The 20,029-nt window shown below is 39.2% G+C and overlaps 1 protein-coding gene across 6 annotated transcripts in view; it reads right to left on the bottom strand.

Moving 5' to 3' along the window:
• Positions 1–7,332: 7,332 nt before the first annotated feature.
• nrxn1a (neurexin 1a) overlaps positions 7,333–20,029 on the bottom strand; it is a 197,477-nt gene continuing 184,780 nt past the window's right edge. For 5 of the 6 annotated variants that reach the window (XM_056255588.1, XM_056255584.1, XM_056255583.1 and 2 more), the window contains 2 exons: positions 11,641–11,722; positions 7,333–8,535 (listed from right to left, as the gene is read on the bottom strand). In XM_056255588.1, the coding sequence (XP_056111563.1) occupies positions 8,234–8,535; positions 11,641–11,722 (384 nt within the window). In that variant the 3' untranslated portion in view covers positions 7,333–8,233. The remainder of the gene's footprint in view (positions 8,536–11,640; positions 11,723–20,029) is intronic. The other variant, XM_056255582.1, reaches the window with a different exon arrangement.

Genomic DNA, 20,029 nt, shown 5'->3' with positions numbered 1-20,029 from the left:
CATCCAATTTTAAAACCACATGTGATCATTTTTGAAGCTCAACGCTACATATGACTAGTATCAATTCTTCCCCCCCAACTTTGATTACAACAATTAAATAAAAGCATCACAGAGGCTTTCTCAAGGCCGGCCGCGACAAACCTCCAGCCCAGCTGCCCCTCCCTCCCACACTCCCTCTGCAAAGTGTGTTGAAATGAGGCCTGATGAAAAGTCTATGGCGGGTGTGAATAATTCATGAATCATAAATTACAGCGTGTGCCTCCCTGTAGGGGTAGTTATTTCACACCAGCTGTTTCGTAGCCTCCTCCTGTGCGGGAAATTAAAGAGAGGCGGTATTCTGAACTGTCCACCGCCATGACCGACCTCGGCCAGAGATTTATCATGACATCTTGTTCTTTGATACAAAAGGAACAGAACTATGTGTTTTCTTTGTTATGCCGGATCGATGGCTTCATTCAATATCTGAACACCGTACGACTGGCCGCTTAAGGCCCCCTGGGAGATTTTCTTTATGTGTGAACCATAAAGAAGCACAGTTTTTATATTAACAGGACATTATAGTGAAAGAAACAACTAAATGAAACGAAAAAGAGCCGATGCTGAGAAAAGGTAATATTTCTGATGCAAGTGGAGATTTAAAGGTGCATTGTGTAATATTTAGGAGGATCTGTTGACAGAAATGCAATATAATATACATAACTATGTTTTCAGTGGTGTATAAAGACCTTACATAATCAACCGTTATGTTTTATTACCTTAGAATGAGCCATTTCTATCTACATACACCGCGGGTCCCCTTAGATTGAAATAGACATTTTTTTGCCGACATGTTTCTACAGTAGCCCTAAATGGACAAACGCATTTCGTCATTGTTGTTCTTCGTGCAAAGAAGCTAGCTAAAGTCAGCAAATGAAACACTGACACAATGATGAACAAGTAACAATAATATTTGCAATAACATATCGTTTTACTGAATAATTAAGTAAACATCATTTCTTACTTTATCTTTGTGAAGAAACCTCATTGCTTAACTGGCTACTCTCTGCTGTCTCAGACGACGACATCTTTTCCTGTCGGCCACCGTAACTTCTGTTGAGTGCAATTCGCAACCTCACCACCACTAAGATGCTGCTAAAATGTACACACTGCACCTTTAAAGTAGGGATGCACTGATATGAAAATTTTGGCTGATACCGATAACCAATAATTCTTTATATTTGAAAGCCGATGACCGAATAATTGGCCAATAAATCTAAATCTGAATTTTTATATCATTTTTGAGAGCCTGATTACAAAACAACATGTCTCACCATTAAAATCCGTGTCCCAAGCACTACAACATAAATCAAACATATACAGTACCAGTAGCCTATTTGAACCAGTGTAAGATTTTAAATTATTTTACACTGCTATGGCCAACTTATTTATTAAAAAAAAAAAATTCTACTGTCTTACAAATAAATAAAATAACTAAATCATTTTAAAAAAAGTCACTGGATAACATTACCTGCATATAAAGTATGCATATGCAATGGATAAATAAAATGGAATAGCCTCCGCACGGACAATAATGAAATGATTTTAATTAAACCATATTGTTGAGATTATATATATAACTTCTGAATGATTTGGCCAAAAACGGGTCTCTTTAGATTTGGTGCAGCATGCCGAGTTGAACGGTACACAATTTTCCCATAACGACCATGTTGGGAGTTGGCCATTTTAAATTTGGTCGTAAATTGCCTTATTTTACGAACGCATTGGCGTGCCGTTACAAAACTCAGTAATGTGTCTTCAGGACCATGCCCTGAAGGTACTCATCTTTTCAGGGCAGCACCACCTTGTGGCAGAAATATAAAAAAATGCTAATAACTTTTGATTAAATCAGCCTATTGTAATGTACCTGTTCTTAATAGATTCCTTGGATCATGCCAAGAAAATAGAGACACATTTTGGCATAGGCAACCGAACTTCCTGTCCGCCATTTATATTTACTTCAGAAATACTTTTTCGAACTCTTCCTAGACTGTTGGTCCGATATTCACCAAAATCGAATCAAATCATCTTCAGGACATGCCAGAAAAAGTTAGGGATAGACACAACCGTTTTCGTATACCACATCAACAAAGTTGATGGTATGATGCCAAATCAACTCTGAGGCTGTATATCTGCAATGCTTTGGCATATTAACACTAAACTTTGCATGTGTCATTGTCACCTTACTTTGACTACAACACCACATCAATTTGGTCACCGCCACCTAATTGGTCAAAAGTGATAAACCATTAAATCATATTAATAGTGACTATATTTATGATTTTTCAGCCATTTTGCCTATAATCATCTTAATATGTCTTAAATTGCTCATTGTTGCAGTTGGTCTGATTCTCCCAGCCATGTTGGCAGGCATGACTTATCGTGCCTTCTTTGTGCTTGACCACTTAATGGCTGCTTGCAGATATATTTTTGATAATTTTATTGAGTGAGGCAGTGGGTTTAATCCATAGACTGTAAAAAATAGGTTTAATCATTACATTATTAATAGATTTGCTATCCGCCGTCGTCTTGTCACCCCCTCAACCTGCTTCCCTTAGTGTTTTTATATGTAGAAAAGGCGAAAAAACGTATTACATTGTTCAGTTTTCTCTCTGAATGATTATGTCAATTGCTATGGCAATTCTCGATGCAGCATGAATGACCTACAATGGCAAAACATTTTTACAATCATGACAGAAATTCGAAACACTAGCAGAAAGGCAGCGTTATCCTACTAATATGACGTCGTCTAAAGACAGTTACCCACAACTCAATGGGGCGTGACGTCAGCTTCACATTCTATTTATGAGATTAATCAGATACTTATACAACATAAACATTACAATTTATATCTGCACAAAATGACGCAAATGTGTAAGTGAACTGGAAGTTACTTGCTAGTCAGAATGTGTAACTCCTGTTGTGGATGTGCTCTTCCCATAACAATGCGCTGAAACATGGCAACTAAACCTAAATAATTCACAAAGTTTTATTACAATAGTGTTCTCATTATCATAGTTATTAATGTTGTGCATTGGTGTTTAATGTGCGTGTGCTGAATGAACACCGGTAAACTGAAGAGCTTTGCTAGCGGGTTATTTAACTCAACAAAACTCATCCTGTATGAGATTAATCAGACATTTATACAAAATAAACATATTACAACTTGTATCTGCACAAAATGACAGGGATACACAATTGAACTTGAACTAAGTTATGTTATAGTCAAAATGTGTAACTGTGGATGTTCTCTTCCCGTAACAATGTGCTGAAACACGAAAACATTCACAATGTTTTATTACAATAGTGTTCTCAATGTTATGTAATGTGACAGTCCCAATCATACTAATTGATGTTGTGCATTGCTATTTGGGTAGCCTGACTTCGTCATATTCTAGTCAGAATGTGAGTCTGATACTGCTCCAAAGGGCTTTGATTATGAGGCGTGTCTTAATCGAACCAGGAAAAAAAAAACTCTGCACTCAATTGGATAGAACTACAACCAATCAGAGCAACGCAGTAAGTGACGTATGTTGAGCGACTCATATCAACAGAACTGAACTGCACTGCACGCACTCTGGAAAAAGTATTTAAAAGAAAAATGAGTGTTAACGACCTTTGCCGGTGTTGCAAAAATAATTTAAGGATTTGCAGAGTACTTGCAAACTCGAAAAACATTTTTGAACGAAATAGAAAATGTGAATGTATATACGAACAAGTTCTCCGTTTAGGATTAGATCTTGACAGTAAAGCCAACAAATCTACTCGCATTTTGTCTGACCTGTCTCAATTTTATAACAGGGTTGGAGCGCGACTTGACTGATTTTAATAAATGGAGAGACGACGAAAGACACCAGGCTGAATAAGCGTGTTCATTTGAGTCTTCAGAGAAAAGAGACCGGGAGCCAAAATGATGTTTTAATGATGATTTAAATACAAAATGATGAGTAATTCTTGTACTTGTACTTTGTCTTGTTTATTTGTTCTGTCTTGCTAGTGTTTTGGACATGAGTCTGGCAAATAAACTGAATTGAGTAACATCATCTAATGATTTATTTAAAAAAAATAAACCGCTCATAAGGGGTACAGTGATTACCAGTATGGGTATGGTGTGCGAGTACAGTATAACAAAGCGTCACCATCGTTTGATGTAGCGATGGCTTTGACATGAGTTGCATCGCCCTGATGCCCATTTCGGTTGCTTCTTTTACTTGGTCCTCCATGAGTGCGACCAAAGGAGAAACCACAATGACAACAGGCTTTTCATTGCGTCCCATATTCTTAGCGACCATTGGAGCCAGCTGATAAATTAAACTTTTGCCGAATCCTGTAGGAAGGACGGCAAACACATCTTGACGATCGACAAATGCCTTTATTGCAGTTCTCTTTTCGTCTTTTAAAATTAATGCCCTGTCGATTTCTTTTACGACAGACGCGATAGCGGAATCTATACATCTCAATTCTCCAACTGGAGTCATCTTTGAGGGAAACCAGTTCAAACCAATCGCTCTTTGATGACGTGAGGATTACGTAACTACAGATCATCTGTCCATCATCGTATAAAGCCCGCCCTGGCAATTTTATTGGCCCGAACATTTTTTGACTGATCATAATTACTCCTCAATGGATCGAGTCCAGACCGAACTTCCCGACCAAAAAATGTTGTGGGCGGGGTTCGGGCTGGCATCCAGGCTACTATTTGGGCGCTTTAGTGCGTCAATTCTTAACCAAACGCATATGAGATAAATCTGATATATATACACTCACCTAAAGGATTATTAGGAACACCTGTTCAATTTCTCATTAATGCAATTATCTAATCAACCAATCACATGGCAGTTGCTTCAATGCATTTAGGGGTGTGGTCCTGGTCAAGACAATCTCCTGAACTCCAAACTGAATGTCAGAATGGGAAAGAAAGGTGATTTAAGCCATTTTGAGCGTGGCATGGTTGTTGGTGCCAGACGGGCCGGTCTGAGTATTTCACAATCTGCTCAGTTACTGGGATTTTCACGCACAACCATTTCTAGGGTTTACAAAGAATGGTGTGAAAAGGGAAAAACATCCAGTATGCGGCAGTCCTGTGGGCGAAAATGCCTTGTTGATGCTAGAGGTCAGAGGAGAATGGGCCGACTGATTCAAGCTGATAGAAGAGCAACTTTGACTGAAATAACCACTCGTTACAACCGAGGTATGCAGCAAAGCATTTGTGAAGCCACAACACGCACAACCTTGAGGCGGATGGGCTACAACAGCAGAAGACCCCACCGGGTACCACTCATCGCCACTACAAATAGGAAAAAGAGGCTACAATTTGCAAGAGCTCACCAAAATTGGACAGTTGAAGACTGGAAAAATGTTGCCTGTTCTGATGAGTCTCGATTTCTGTTGAGACATTCAGATGGTAGAGTCAGAATTTGGCGTAAACAGAATGAGAACATGGATCCATCATGCCTCGTTACCACTGTGCAGGCTTGTGGTGGTGGTGTAATGGTGTGGGGGATGTTTTCTTGGCACACTTTAGGCCCCTTAGTGCCAATTGGGCATCGTTTAAATGTCACGGCCTACCTGAGCATTGTTTCTGACCATGTCCATCCCTTTATGGCCACCATGTACCCATCCTCTGATGGCTACGTCCAGCAGGATAATGCACCATGTCACAAAGCTCGAATCATTTCAAATTGGTTTCTTGAACATGACAATGAGTTCACTGTACTAAAATGGCCCCCACAGTCACCAGATCTCAACCCAATAGAGCATCTTTGGGATGTGGTGGAACGGGAGCTTCGTGCCCTGGATGTGCATCCCACAAATCTCCATCAACTGCAAGATGCTATCCTATCAATATGGGCCAACATTTCTAAAGAATGCTTTCAGCACCTTGTTGAATCAATGCCACGTAGAATTAAGGCAGTTCTGAAGGCGAAAGGGGGTCAAATTAGTATGGTGTTCCTAATAATCCTTTAAGTGAGAGTGTATATATATATATATATATATATATAGACACAATAAACATAAAATTACAACTGCACAAAACAAAAGGCTAAAGCAAACTCGTAGACATGAAGATGCAACTCCGTTGTGGATGCACTCTTCCTATTACAATGCGTTAAAACATGGGTGTACAAAGAATTCACATCATTCTTTTACTGTAGTTTTAATTATAATTTTATGTAGCTTATATGACAGACTTGTGTTGCTCTTAAATGTATTTTCCTTTTCGAAGTGATTCCAATCACATTTCAAGCAATTCAAAACCATCATGGCGAACAGTGCGCATCTGAAGAAAATATCATTTATCGGCTTTAATATATCTGCCAAGTTTTCTTATCAGGTCGATAACATTAAAAATGATCATATATCGGCTAATACCGATATGGTGGCTGATATATTGTGCATCCCTAATTTAAAGATAAAAATTCAGCAAAATCTTTTCTTGTACCGTTGACTGAATATAGCATGACAAAGCTCATTTCTTAAGATATATTAATGTTTAAAAAAAAAAAAAAACAAAAAAAAAAACATGGCATTCTCTAAATCCTTGTAATGTGTTTTACAAAGACATTATAAAGAAACAAAGAACAAATGCTTTCATAGGTCTTAATATTTTATTTATTCATTTTGATTTTTCAAAACTATTTTTTCATAATAAATCTTCACTTTGAGGTCATCAAAGAATTGTCACAATAAAAACAAAAGAAGGTATTATAGAAAAATTGTACACAAATAAAAAAAACACACAAAAACAAAAAGCAACATTTTATTCAGAATGTCATATAGTTTATACCTCTTGTACATTCCACACAGTACAAGATAGCAGAGAGGAGAATGTTTGCAAACACTTTTGAAGGGTTGTTTTCTCTATCTTTGTGCTTTAGCTATAATCCAATACTCAGTTTTGGGGGGGCTGAATTCATTTGTTACTTTTTGAGATTGATATTGTCTCTCGGTAGACTTGGAGTCCTAAATACCATGCATAATTTGTTTGGTCACTAAGACAAGCAAAAGAATATTGCTTAAACAGTCCAAAATCTTATTTTCCATATGTCTGTTTGCTTTCCAAAACCTATACTCATACTCTTGTCTTTTAATGTGGACACAACAGCAAATAAAAACAAAGTTGAAAAAATTAACAAAAAAGACAGGAGTATGTCAAAAATAAGATGTTGGAGATGCACATAAAGGAGGGAAAATAAAATCTGTATAGCTAATGGCAGAAACGGTTCTATCGCTATAGCAACACATTAACATTTAATTTTCTGTTTTTCATTTGTTTTCGCCTTGGTTTTTTCTTAAAAAAAAAAAAAAAAAAATTTGAAGAGCAGGTATACTGTAGTTGGCATCATCTATATAACAGGCTATAAAACACCACTTCAGCCACAGTCCAGAGAGCACACAGATAGTCTTTGCACCGTATATAAACATGTAATAAGATACTTTACGTGCATGGAGTTTTTCCTCAATCTATCCCGAATGGCCCCTCGTCATTCGAAAATTCCTCGTCATCATCAGTGTCATCTGTCATCGTTTTGACAAACATACAAACAGAAGAAAATCCAACAACCTTTTGACGTGGATTGATATTTAAGGCCTCCACAATTCTCTTTGACACCAAGGGTTCTGTCCACCGAATGGAAATCAGTTCGGATCCTACTAAGGAGCGGTCCTTTCTCATCCAAACGTGCAATACTGCCATCAGAAAAGGGAGTCAAGTACTTTGGCTGATTTAACAATCATAGGTAGCATCTCATTTGTAAGTCCTTCATTCCTTTTCCATCCGTCCCATCGGTGAATGTCTGTTTGGATTGTTGCAGATGGTTTTTCTGGCTTTTAGAGGGAAAATGTTCCGGCAACACATATACAGGCAACATAATATGAAATACACTTAATTCTAACCAGCGGCCCTGTGTCTCAGCGATCCACAGCTGGAGTGACTATGTGGAGTCGTCTTGCACAGTACCATTTCATTTTGTACACACTTTTCAGTGAAGTTCTGGTGTGCTTGGTTATAAAGTATGTTTTGTCGTTGTTAGTAACAGTATATTGTGCCTTAGTTCAAACTAAGACTTTGTCTTTTCGATTTTTTTTTTCTCAATTACTATACACAGGTGGATCTCCCCGCCCTTTTTGCGTGAGTTCGTAGCACAGGATCTGTGGGTGGGTTGTACGGGGGTGGGGGGGGAGAAAGTCTGTGAGATCAGACGTAGTACTCCTTGTCCTTGTTCTTTTTATCTTTTTTATTTTTGGGCACGCCAATGGGCTTTTCTTTGACAGCGGCTCCGTTGGGCTGCGTGGCAGAATTACTAATATAGTTACGGCTCTCGTCCACGTGGTATGAGCCCTCGTCGCGGTTTCGGTATTTGTACATGGCATAGAGCAGGATTAGAATGCAGAGGGCAGCGGCCGCGACGATGCCTACAACCATGCCAGTGGTGCTGCTGGACTCCCGAATCACCTCCGGGCTAGGGTAACCCTTGGCCTCGGGCAGCGGAGGGTGAGCTGTGGACACACAAAATGAAAGAAAGAGAGAGAGAGGCCGTTCATTAAAGCAACAGAGATAACCATTTACCTCTATTATGACCTTTATATTCTGATTGGTCAATCACAGAATTCAGCAGTCAGATGTTTCCTAACATTCAACATCATCCATGGCAACTGTATATTAGTCTGCTCACTTGGGTAATTGAAACAGGCGCTACTCATGTCTCATATTACACTACAGACTAACTCTCTCAGGTTTCATTCAAATGTAAATGGCACCATCTTGCATTTCAATTATCAATTTGTAGTGAAAATGAAATACTTAAGTATTGAAGCCAACAATTCACCCTATGCATTTTCTGTTCTAAATGCATCATAAAGAGCTCATTGTGAACAATTTATCATGTTGCATTTTTTAAAATGAGTTTTGACGACAGACTTCTCTTTGGTGATGTATGCAGGACTTCTCCAATCATGTAGTCCGTTTTTTTTTTTTTTTTTTTTTTTTTTAAACTGACTGCAAGCTCGCATTCAGATATTTCTCCATTCAATCAGCAACTGATGGATAGATCCAAGTCTGCACCCTACATTTTTTTGTATTATTCGATAATGTTTCACTCTGATGTATGTCACATTATGGAAGAAAAAATGCTACTTCCATTAAATCAACTTTAATATTACTGTAATATTGCTGCTAGGCCAATCGTTTTGTACAGTAATGGACATTTTTTTTATTTTCTATCAAGATATGGAGGTTAAATAATTTAAACTCACAGTATTTCATGTCCATGTCTTTACTGTGTGTTGGGATCATTTATTACCTTGTCTGGGTATATTTTGCAATAACATGCAGCTTAGTGTACATTGCCCCTTTCTTAAAAAACATCCAAGTAATTGTTCCGAATGGTTAATATAAATTTTTTTTCTACTGTAATGTCAACATTGCAGCTTCTTTCCCAGCAGTAATAGAATTATTCAGTTTTAAGCCAACGAGAAATACTGAGAGGGTTGAAACTAGAAAGAACTTGAAAGAAACCCAAAAATCAATATATCTTTGCCAAATTGATTCCTCTCCTGACGAGATGAGATATCCCACTGAGAAACGGCTTCACAGCACCGTACAGCCACTTCAATAAACAGGATATAAACCACAATAACAACACTCAACCTTGCAATATATGTATGTACTGCTGCTGAACGGACAAACTTGTACTGTAAGCTTGTGCTAACACACTTTGCTTATCAAACCGTCACAAAACACATCTGGCTGACACAGATAGAGCGATCAGAATGGATATGTCGCACATGTTCCATGAGCCGCGACCAGTGAGTGAACCTCGCATCCTGGCTATTTATTCCTGGCAGGGAGAACGACGTGGTGGGTGGAATAGTTTGTTCTGATTTATGTCTCTGGGAGAGGGGACAGTAACTGCGAGACAGTGCGACTTCAGGCTGAGCGTAAACAACACCTGTGAAAAAGCCGTTTACAGTTTCGGTCCGATCCGCTGCAACTCGCAGGTGCAGGAAAGGACAAAATACAGCAGGGAATTATGGATGGCGACCTCTGCTCAAACATCTGTTTTTAGAAATGTCGCGTGGAAGGAGGACACTTTGAGGAGCTGTAACATCATTTATCTGAGACCTTTCAGCTTTGGCCAACATTTATGTTTCTGCTTTTTTTCTGTGCTTATTAGCAAGATCTTTGCATGACTTGTCAGCATATTTTTTCATTATGTCATGTACATGCTTTCATTGCTCTATGTATAATATGAATGCTGCATAGGCCACTAGCTGCTGCAACTAAGCCAGCTGAACGAATCCAGATTGGGTTAACCTTTGTGCTTCATTTTTCATGTCGAAAGTGGTTTGTGCAGTCGACTGAGTAGCCAGGATTTCTCTGAATGGAGAAATAGGAAAAGCAGTATGTGCTACGCTAGCATGCTCGCTGGCCTTTTCTGAAATTAAACCTCAACAAAATTCGCCAGGTCTTACAATAAGTGATCCTGAAAAAAATGATAAAAAAATACAGATTTTGCCTATATAATCTATATAAAGAGCTATATAATCTGCCTAGCTAATCTATAAAACGGGTAAAAAATGAAATGATGTGAGCTAAAATTATACAGAAGCACAAAGAAATTTGATAGGCACAAGTTTAAGTTGGTTTAATATAATGACCTATTTAAAAACTCATCTAAGAAATGAGCTCCCTCTGTGCCTGAAAGAAAATTAAAATACTATATTTACAGCACATACACAGGGTAAAGGATTTAATGATGTAATAATGTCTGTTTAAAGAGGCAAAGGCAGATTATACAAACATATATTTCGGCACGCACTGTGAACACTGATAAATGAGCACATAAGCAACAATGCAGCTCAGGTAACAGCGTGTCCTAATCGGCAACAAAATCATAAAAGCACTTTCAAGTTAATCTGAGCTCCTGTTCGAACCAGCTGCGACATCCACTGAACGGGCTAGATTTTGTCAGTCGCTCGGTTTCTATTTCTGCACCATAGCGCTGGAACATCAAACATGAATGAGCCTAGGAGAGGTTGTTTTTGGAAGTTGAGAAACATCAGATATTTCAAATCCCTCAAGATCCACAAGAAACACCATAAAATGGATGCTGCCCGAAGACGCATCATGGAAGTGCCGAAAATACAAGATGTGTTCTAGGTTTGACGCTCTTCAGCTCGCCCTCGCTGTTCTGATTGGCTGTGGTTTTGTTGGGTTGAATTCTCGCATTCAGTGTGGGCAGAAAAATGACTTTTCGCTGGAATCTCGTCGCGGATGACACTGCGGACACATTATTTCCCAGACTGTTTTCATTTTTCTGGTGTATAATGTGTCCGCTTGGCTGGATATGTGAGAAATGATGCCATTTGGTATTTTAAACTCTATTTTTGTGAAAGTGCATTTGGTAAAATGTTAAATATAATGATTGTTTCTCCCCAAATTATAGTGATGGCCACTACACAAAATAATTTCTTTCTTTTAACTTGTACTGTAGTAAAATAATCTTGCATGGAGTGGTTTCAAACAGAACAATGAAAAATGGAGAACATTTGTGGTGGAAAAGAACATGTGAACAGTAATAATATAAAAGAAAGATGACTAACCTAACCCACCTGAACTTGGGTCGCAAGGGTCGATGTCCTCATCGTCACTGGGACATTCTGCCGACGCTACCAGAAGATCATCCTGTACCAAAGAGACACAAAACAGATAGAGGGTTAGTCAAAAACACCTTGTGGCATCATTACAGTTTTATAGGGCTGCTGTGTCATCTAAGGCCTCATGCTGCGAGAGAGAGAGAGGAAAGAAAAGGAAATGTCCTTTCCACTGCCACTCTGACATCTCTCACAGGACCTCAGAGCTTTGACTATCAGGTGCGATCAAAGGTGTCCTAACCGTAAAAGGTCACAACTTTTCCACAAAAATGACCCTTTCTGTAGATTATAACATGCCGAATCGTCTTATAGTACAGTCTTGAGAGACTTCCACATCAAGGCAGTTGGAAATATCGATCAGAGCAGCACAAACACACATACACACACACAAAGATTTCACAAATCCCCTGACGAATAAAATTTTGCCGGCAGTTAAAGACTGTCAACGCAGAAACATGGTGTGAGGAGCATCAAATCCGCTCACATCCGTCCGTCCCGCTGGAAAACAATCTCATCAAACGTGCCTTTTAATCTGAAATAAAACCATAGGAAGCACTTCTACAGACAAGCCATATCACGGGCAATGCACGGCACTGAGACGCGCACAACAACACATTGTGAAGGAAATCTTGCCTCTGCTCCTGTGATGGTTCCGAAGGGAAAGAAAGCCATGTTGAGATTTCACGGTTTGAATCCCAAAGATGGTATCCGACAGTGGTTTAATAGCTCAGAAAGTCTCTCCGTGCAGGAATTCTCCATCAACTATGCAAAAAAGCAGCGAGCTCGACGTTCCTCTCAGCGCTACGGCAGAAAATTCCATCTGACGATGTCGCTTTGGTGGCATCCATTTAGTGTCTTCACACTTCTCTCTCTCTCTGCAATTAGCCAGAGTGTGTATACATTTGCCAGCTGGCCAAACGTGTACATGAATGTGTGCTTGTCCCAATAGAAAAGCAGGGCTGGCTGAGTGTGTGTGCGCGCACAGGGAGGAAAGACATCGATTAGTCTCTCTGAGCTCACACAGTCTGCCCACAGGCTGCGGGGCAATGCCCACGCCAATCAGGACCTTTCACCATCATCACAGCCATGCGGACCACACGAAACAACACGGAAAGAGAGAGTGAGGGAGAAGAAAGGGAGAGGAAAGTGGGAGTGGGAGGGCACCCTGTACAGTTGTTTCAAAGTGGTTGCCATAACCACATGGTTGCCATTTTCCTTGCAGCGATATCTGTTCAACTCCCAGCTCTAAAACACCCTGCAAGTAGGTCAGTGCGGGTGAATAATTTAGATCCCTGACGTTACAGTGCTGGTTTGTGTGCTGCTGCTGCTGGAAGGCTGAGAGTCATGGAGGTAATGTGTTGCAACAGGAGTGCACAACAGAGCCCTTGCTAAAGGCCGGCAGCGGTATCTGTCTGACTCTAGAGAGAGAAAGGATAATACCGCAGAGATCCTGGGAGCCTACGCTGGGTGAAGTCTCTCATTCTGTGAGCTGACATGTGATGCATAAAAGACTGCAACTATCATGGACACAATGAGATTAGAAATCAACCGAAATGTGGTTACGTGTCCGATAAAAGGGCTTAATAATGCATAGGCTTGAGCATGAGACGCAACTTAGACTCAGCGTTCTCTTCCTTGACATGACCACTGAGAGAAAGGAAGGAGTTCTAGAAGAGGGATGAATGCGTGGTTTAGCGGTTAAAGATGTAGAGAGGTCACTGAAAGATAGTCCACAAGTGAAGATCCATGAGCTTTCACCATTGTGCCTGAATAATCATCCCAAGTTGTAAGTAACGCTTGGCGATATAAGTTTGGGATTAGAAAGATTTTGAAGTGTTTGAAAGTCTCTTCTCTCATACATACACTCACCGGCCACTTTATTAGGTACACCTGTCCAACTGCTCGTTAACACTTAATTTCTAAGCAGCCAATCACATGGCGGCAACTCAGTGCATTTAGGCATGTAGACATGGTCAAGACAACCTCCTGCAGTTCAAACCGAGCATCAGTATGGGGAAGAAAGTTGATTTGAGTGACTTTGAACGTGGCATGATTGTTGGTGCCAGAAGGGCTGGTCTGAGTATTTCAGAAACTGCTAATCTACTGGGATTTTCACGCACAACCATCTCTAGGGTTTACAGAGAATGGTCCGAAAAAGAAAAAACATCCAGTGAGCGGCAGTTCTGTGGGCGGAAATGCCTTGTTGATGCCAGAGGTCAGAGGAAAATGGCCAGACTGGTTCGAGCTGATAGAAGGGCAACAGTGACTGAAATAACCACTCGTTACAACCGAGGTATGCAGCAAAGCATTTGTGAAGCCACAACACGCACAACCTTGAGGCGGATGGGCTACAACAGCAGAAGACTCCACCGGGTATCACTCATCTCCACTACAAATAGGAAAAAGAGGCTACAATTTGCAAGAGCTCACCAAAATTGAACAGTTGAAGACTGGAAAAATGTTGCCTGGTCTGATGAGTCTCGATTTCTGTTGAGACATTCAGATGTTAGAGTCAGAATTTGGCGTAAACAGAATGAGAACATGGAACCATCATGCCTTGTTACCACTGTGCAGGCTGGTGGTGGTGGTGTAATGGTGTGGGGGATGTTTTCCTGGCACACTTTAGGCCCATTAGTGCCAATTGGGCATCGTTTAGATGCCACGGCCTACCTGAGCATTGTTTCTGACCATGTCCATCCCTTTATGGCCACCATGTACCCATCCTCTGATGGCTACTTCCACCATGTCACAAAGCTCTAATCATTTCAAATTGGTTTCTTGAACATGACAATGAGTTCACTGTACTAAAATGGCCTCCACAGTCACCAGATCTCAACCCAATAGAGCATCTTTGGGATGTGGTGGAACGGGAGATTCGCATCATGGATGTGCAGCCGACAAATCTGCGGCAACTGTGTGATGCCATCATGTCAATATGGACCAAACTCCCTGAGGAATGCTTCCAGCACCTTGTTGAATCTATGCCACGAAGAATTGAGGCAGTTCTGAAGGCAAAAGGGGGTCCAACCCGTTACTAGCATGGGGTACCTAATAAAGTGGCCGGTGAGTGTATATATACTCCAGTCTTCAGGGTCAGAATTGCTGATTTGGTGCTCGAGAAATATTTCTTATTATCAATTTTGTAAACAGTTGTGCTTCTTAATATTTTTTGTTGGAACTGCTACATTTTGTAGTCGTCTTTGATGAAGAGAAAGTAAAAAAAAAACCATCATTTTTTTGTAATATAAATCTTTTGTAACATTATTAATGTCTTGTCACTTAATATAGTGTCAATTAAATGCATCCTTGCTGAATAAAATTATACATTTTTATATAAAAACAATCTTAGTGCCCCCAAACTTTTCAACGGTAGCATGTTTCCAATGATTCTGTTATTGATATTAAATGAAATGTTATTATTAAGCTTCCTAAACAGCACGTCATTAGACTAGTTTTGAGATCCTTCCTTGTCTTGTTAAAATGTAGCTGTTTTAAAAGAATCTCGAATGTAATAATGTCAATAGCAAAAACACAGAGTCGGTTCATTTCTGTGAATTAGTTAAAACTATCCATTTCGATTAACTAATTAAAAATTCTGATTCATATTTGGCTACAATTACTCTTTAGGTTGCAACAATGGTAACAATATACAATATATCTGTAATATACACTCACCTAAAGGATTATTAGGAACACCATACTAATACTGTCTTTGACCCCCTTTCGCCTTCAGAACTGCCTTAATTCTATGTGGCATTGATTCAACAAGGTGCTGAAAGCATTCTTTAGAAATGTTGGCCCATATTGATAGGATAGCATCTTGCAGTTGATGGAGATTTGTGGGATGCACATCCAGGGCACGAAGCTCCCGTTCCACCACATCCCAAAGATGGTCTATTGGGTTGAGATCTGGTGACTGTGGGGGCCATTTTAGTACAGTGAACTCATTGTCATGTTCAAGAAACCAATTTGAAATGATTCGAGCTTTGTGACATGGTGCATTATCCTGCTGGAAGTAGCCATCAGAGGATGGGTACATGATGGACATGGTCAGAAACAATGCTCAGGTAGGCCATGGCATTTAAACGATGACCAATTGGCACTAAGGGGCCTAAAGTGTGCCAAGAAAACATCCCCCACACCATTACACCACCACCACCAGCCTGCACAGTGGTAACAAGGCATGATTGATCCATGTTCTCATTCTGTTTACGCCAAATTCTGACTCTACCATCTGAATGTCTCAACAGAAATCGAGACTCATCAGACCAGGCACCATTTTTCCAGTCTTCAACTGTCCAATTTTGGTGAGCTCTTGCAAATTGTAGCCTCTTTTTCCTATTTGTAGTGGAGATGAGTGGTACCCGGTGGGGTCTTCTGCTGTTGTAGCCCATCCGCCTCAAGGTTGTGAGTGTTGTGGCTTCACAAATGCTTTGCTGCATACCTCGGTTGTAACGAGTGGTTATTTCAGTCAAAGTTGCTCTTCTATCAGCTTGAATCTCCTCTGACCTCTAGCATCAACAAGGCATTTTCGCCCACAGGACTGCCGCATACTGGATGTTTTTCCCTTTTCACACCATTCTTTGTAAACTCTAGAAATGGTTGTGCGTGAAAATCCCAGTAACTGAGCAGATTGTGAAATACTCAGACCGGCCCGTCTGGCACCAACAACCATGCCACGCTCAAAATCGCTTAAATCACCTTTCTTTCCCATTCTGACATTCAGTTTGGAGTTCAGGAGATTGTCTTGACCAGGACCACACCCCTAAATGCATTTAAGCAACTGCCATGTGATTGGTTGATTAGATAATTGCATTAATGAGAAATTGAACAGGTGTTCCTAATAATCCTTTAGGTGAGTGTATATAGAATATGATAAAAAGGCATAAACTGATATCATTCAGCCCTAACTGTATGGCGGGGAAAGGAAATAGTGATGGGAAGTTCGGATCATTTTACTGACTCTCTTGTTCGATCTCGTTCATCAAAATGAACAGATTCTTTTTTCCGAGTCGTTTCGTTCATTAAGTGGCTTTAAATGTTATACATTTAACAGCCAAATTCCCCGAACACATTCACCTACGCAATCTTGATAATATTCTGAATTAAGAAATCACTATTATGCAGTCAAAAATAATTTACAGGGATCATAAATAATTACTTTGTCACGTGACAAATGAACGAAAGACTCGGATGGTAGACGCAATGAACCCAGGTCATAAAAGACCCATCACTAAAAGGAATCTGCTAAATGATTATATGCCATTGTGACTGGCGGCTTAACATGAACATGCTCCACCCAAGCCTTTGTTAGGATCTCTATTTGAATTCATCTCACACAGCTGAGCTCCAGAAACCATCCTTCTCTTTCCTCTTTTGGAAACACTGCCCCTCAGCAAAGTGTCAAAACTCGGATAAGTCCTAGTCCTCAGATGTGGCGTTACACAAGCGCTTGAGCGTGATGCTGTTTTCTGCAGAAAAGTCACATATGACTAAGACTGAGCCTTCAGCATCCATCTGCCTGAGTTCGTCGCTCTCCTACATCCACCTCCCACTCAACAGCTGTGCTGAGGCGGACAGAAGCGGCCTACATTATAACTGGCCATTTTCCTCAGAGCATGTCAAACAGGGTGGGTGTGCTATCAAACCATCATTTGCACACACACACTCACATACACAGTATTAGACTCCTTGTTTTGCTTGCTCTTAATTACTGCACTCACTGCCAACAGGCACAATAAGCGACAGAGCGCCAAAATAGGCGGGGGAGAGAGACGACGCACACATCACCTGTGAACACAGAGGGGGACCCAGCTGTGCCCTAATGAGAAAGGAGTTGCCTCAACTCAAACACACACTTTTCAAGCTCCACCTCCATTCATCCCTCTCCAATTATCTCTCGGCTGCCAGACTGATCTACAGAGACAGACTAAAAGTAGGACCTGACTGAGCCAGCTATACATGCCCTGGATAAGAGTGGGTGGAACTGACCTACTGACCTCTCCAACCATACACTTATTACATTATGCAAGTAGGATTCAAAACGAATTTCTTAAAGGATTAGTTCACTTTTAAAAAAACTTTTGCTGATAATTTACTCACCCCCATGTCATCCAAGATGTCCATGTCTTTAAAATAAATAAAAAAGTTAAAGTGTTATAGGCACAAATGCTCGCCTTGCGAACTCTCCTGTTCGAACTCGTTCATCAAAATGAACAAATCTTTTTTTCGAGTCAATGACTCGAAAAAAGATTAGTTCATTTTGATGAACGAGTCAATGACTCGAAAAAAGATTCGTTCATTTTGATGAACGAGTTCGAACAGGAGAGTTCGCAAGGCGAGCATTTGTGCCTATAACACTTTAACTTTTTTATTTATTTTTGAAATGACAGATCGTTTCTCTAGATAAGACCCTTATTCATCGTCTGGTATCGTTTAAAGCCCTTTGAAGCTGAACTGAAACGGTCATTTAGACCTTGAACCGTTTGGCTACCATTGAAGTCCATTATAGGGAGAAAAATCCTGGAATGTTTTCATCAAAAACATTAATTTCTTTTCGACTGAAGAAAGAAAGACATGGACATCTTGGATGACATGGGGGTGAGTAAATTATCAGCAAAAGTTTTTTAAAAAGTGAACCAATCCTTTAATTCAGCTACATTTGCAGCCATGAATTTTTTATAATGGCTATGAAACTGCATTGTTTTGCATTATATTTATATATATATATATATATATATATATATATATATGTGTGCTGTCAAATCGATTACTCACAATTAATTGATTCTAACATAAATGTTTGTGTTTATATGTAAATAAATGTATGTGTGCGTGTCTATATATATATATACATACGTTTGTAAACACACACACAATATATGACCATGGACCACAAAACCAGTCACAAGGGTACATTTTTTGAAATTTAGATTTATACATCATCTGAAAGCTGAATAATAAGCTTTCCATTGATGTATGGTTTTTGTTAGATAGGACGATATTTGGCCGAGATGCAACTATTTGAAAATCTGGAATCTGAGGGTGCAAAAAAATCTAAACATGGAGAAAATCGCCTTTAAAGTTTTCAATTTATGTTCGTGATTTTGCTGCATCCACTCACTAAAATATATATTTTTTATATATTTACAGTAGGAAATGTACAAAATATCTTCATGGAACATGATCTTTATTTGGTAACACTTTACAATAAGGTTCATTAGTTAACATTATTTAATGTATTAACTAACATGAACTAACAATGAGCAATACATTTGTTACAGTATTTATTAATCTTTGTTAATATTAGTTAATATAAATACAGCTGTTCATTGTTTGTTCATGTTAGTTCACAGTGCATTAACTAATGTTAACAAATACAACCTTTGATTTTAATAATGTATTAGTAAATGTTGAAATTAACATTAACTAAGATGAATTAATGCTGTAGAAGTATTGTTCATTCTTAGTTCATGTTAACTAAGGTATTTAACTAATGTTAACTAATGAACCTTATTGTAAAGTGTTACCCTTTATTTAATATCCTAAAGATTTTTGGCATAAAAGAAAAATCGATAATTTCGACCCATACAATGTATTGTTTGCTGTTGCCACAAATATACCCGTGTGACTTGTGACTGGTATTGTGGTCCAGGCTCACATATTATATTATGTATGTACGTACACACACATATTAAATAAACAGACTTATGATACACGCACATATTAAATAAACAGACTTATGTTAGAATCGATTAATCATGCGCGATTAATCAACTTGACGGCACTAATATATATATATATATATTATCTTCCAGAGACATTTTTGGTGCTCATATTTGGCTTTTTCTCTTACTTTTGGACCTTGTTTGTAAGTACTGACCCTCAAAACTCTCTAACAGGCCTGTTGTGAAAAACCATTCCCTCAATTTCCATCTAACAGATACCTATGGAAGCTTGTTTCCGTCATGAAACAGGAATAATTATAATATTTAACTTACTTTTTTTTTTTTTAATTGTGACTATAATTTGCAATAAGTTTATATCACGCAATTCTAACCTTTTTTAAAAATATATATATATTCAGTGGCGGAATAAAGCTTCCTAACTTCTCAATTCCTTGTTATTGTAATAATTTGCACTCAAAAACCAATATAAGTTCTCTTACGAGAGTATCTCTCGTACTGCGTAATAGCTTTACGCTAGGGGAAAAACTCTTTTCCACGAGATATTGAAGCCAAAAATTATCCTTAATTTTTTATTAATGTAAAACCCTTTGCAGCAGCAAGCAGACATAGGCGAAACAGCTCGCGCGCCTATTGGTTGCTCTTGCGGCAAA

The sequence above is a fragment of the Rhinichthys klamathensis genome, unplaced genomic scaffold (genome assembly GCF_029890125.1).
Source record: "Rhinichthys klamathensis goyatoka isolate OS25496 unplaced genomic scaffold, OSU_Roscu_1.1 h1tg000121l_1, whole genome shotgun sequence".
In the NCBI taxonomy this organism is placed as follows: Eukaryota; Metazoa; Chordata; class Actinopteri; order Cypriniformes; family Leuciscidae; genus Rhinichthys; species Rhinichthys klamathensis.
This window is presented reverse-complemented; position numbering and strand designations above follow the sequence as displayed.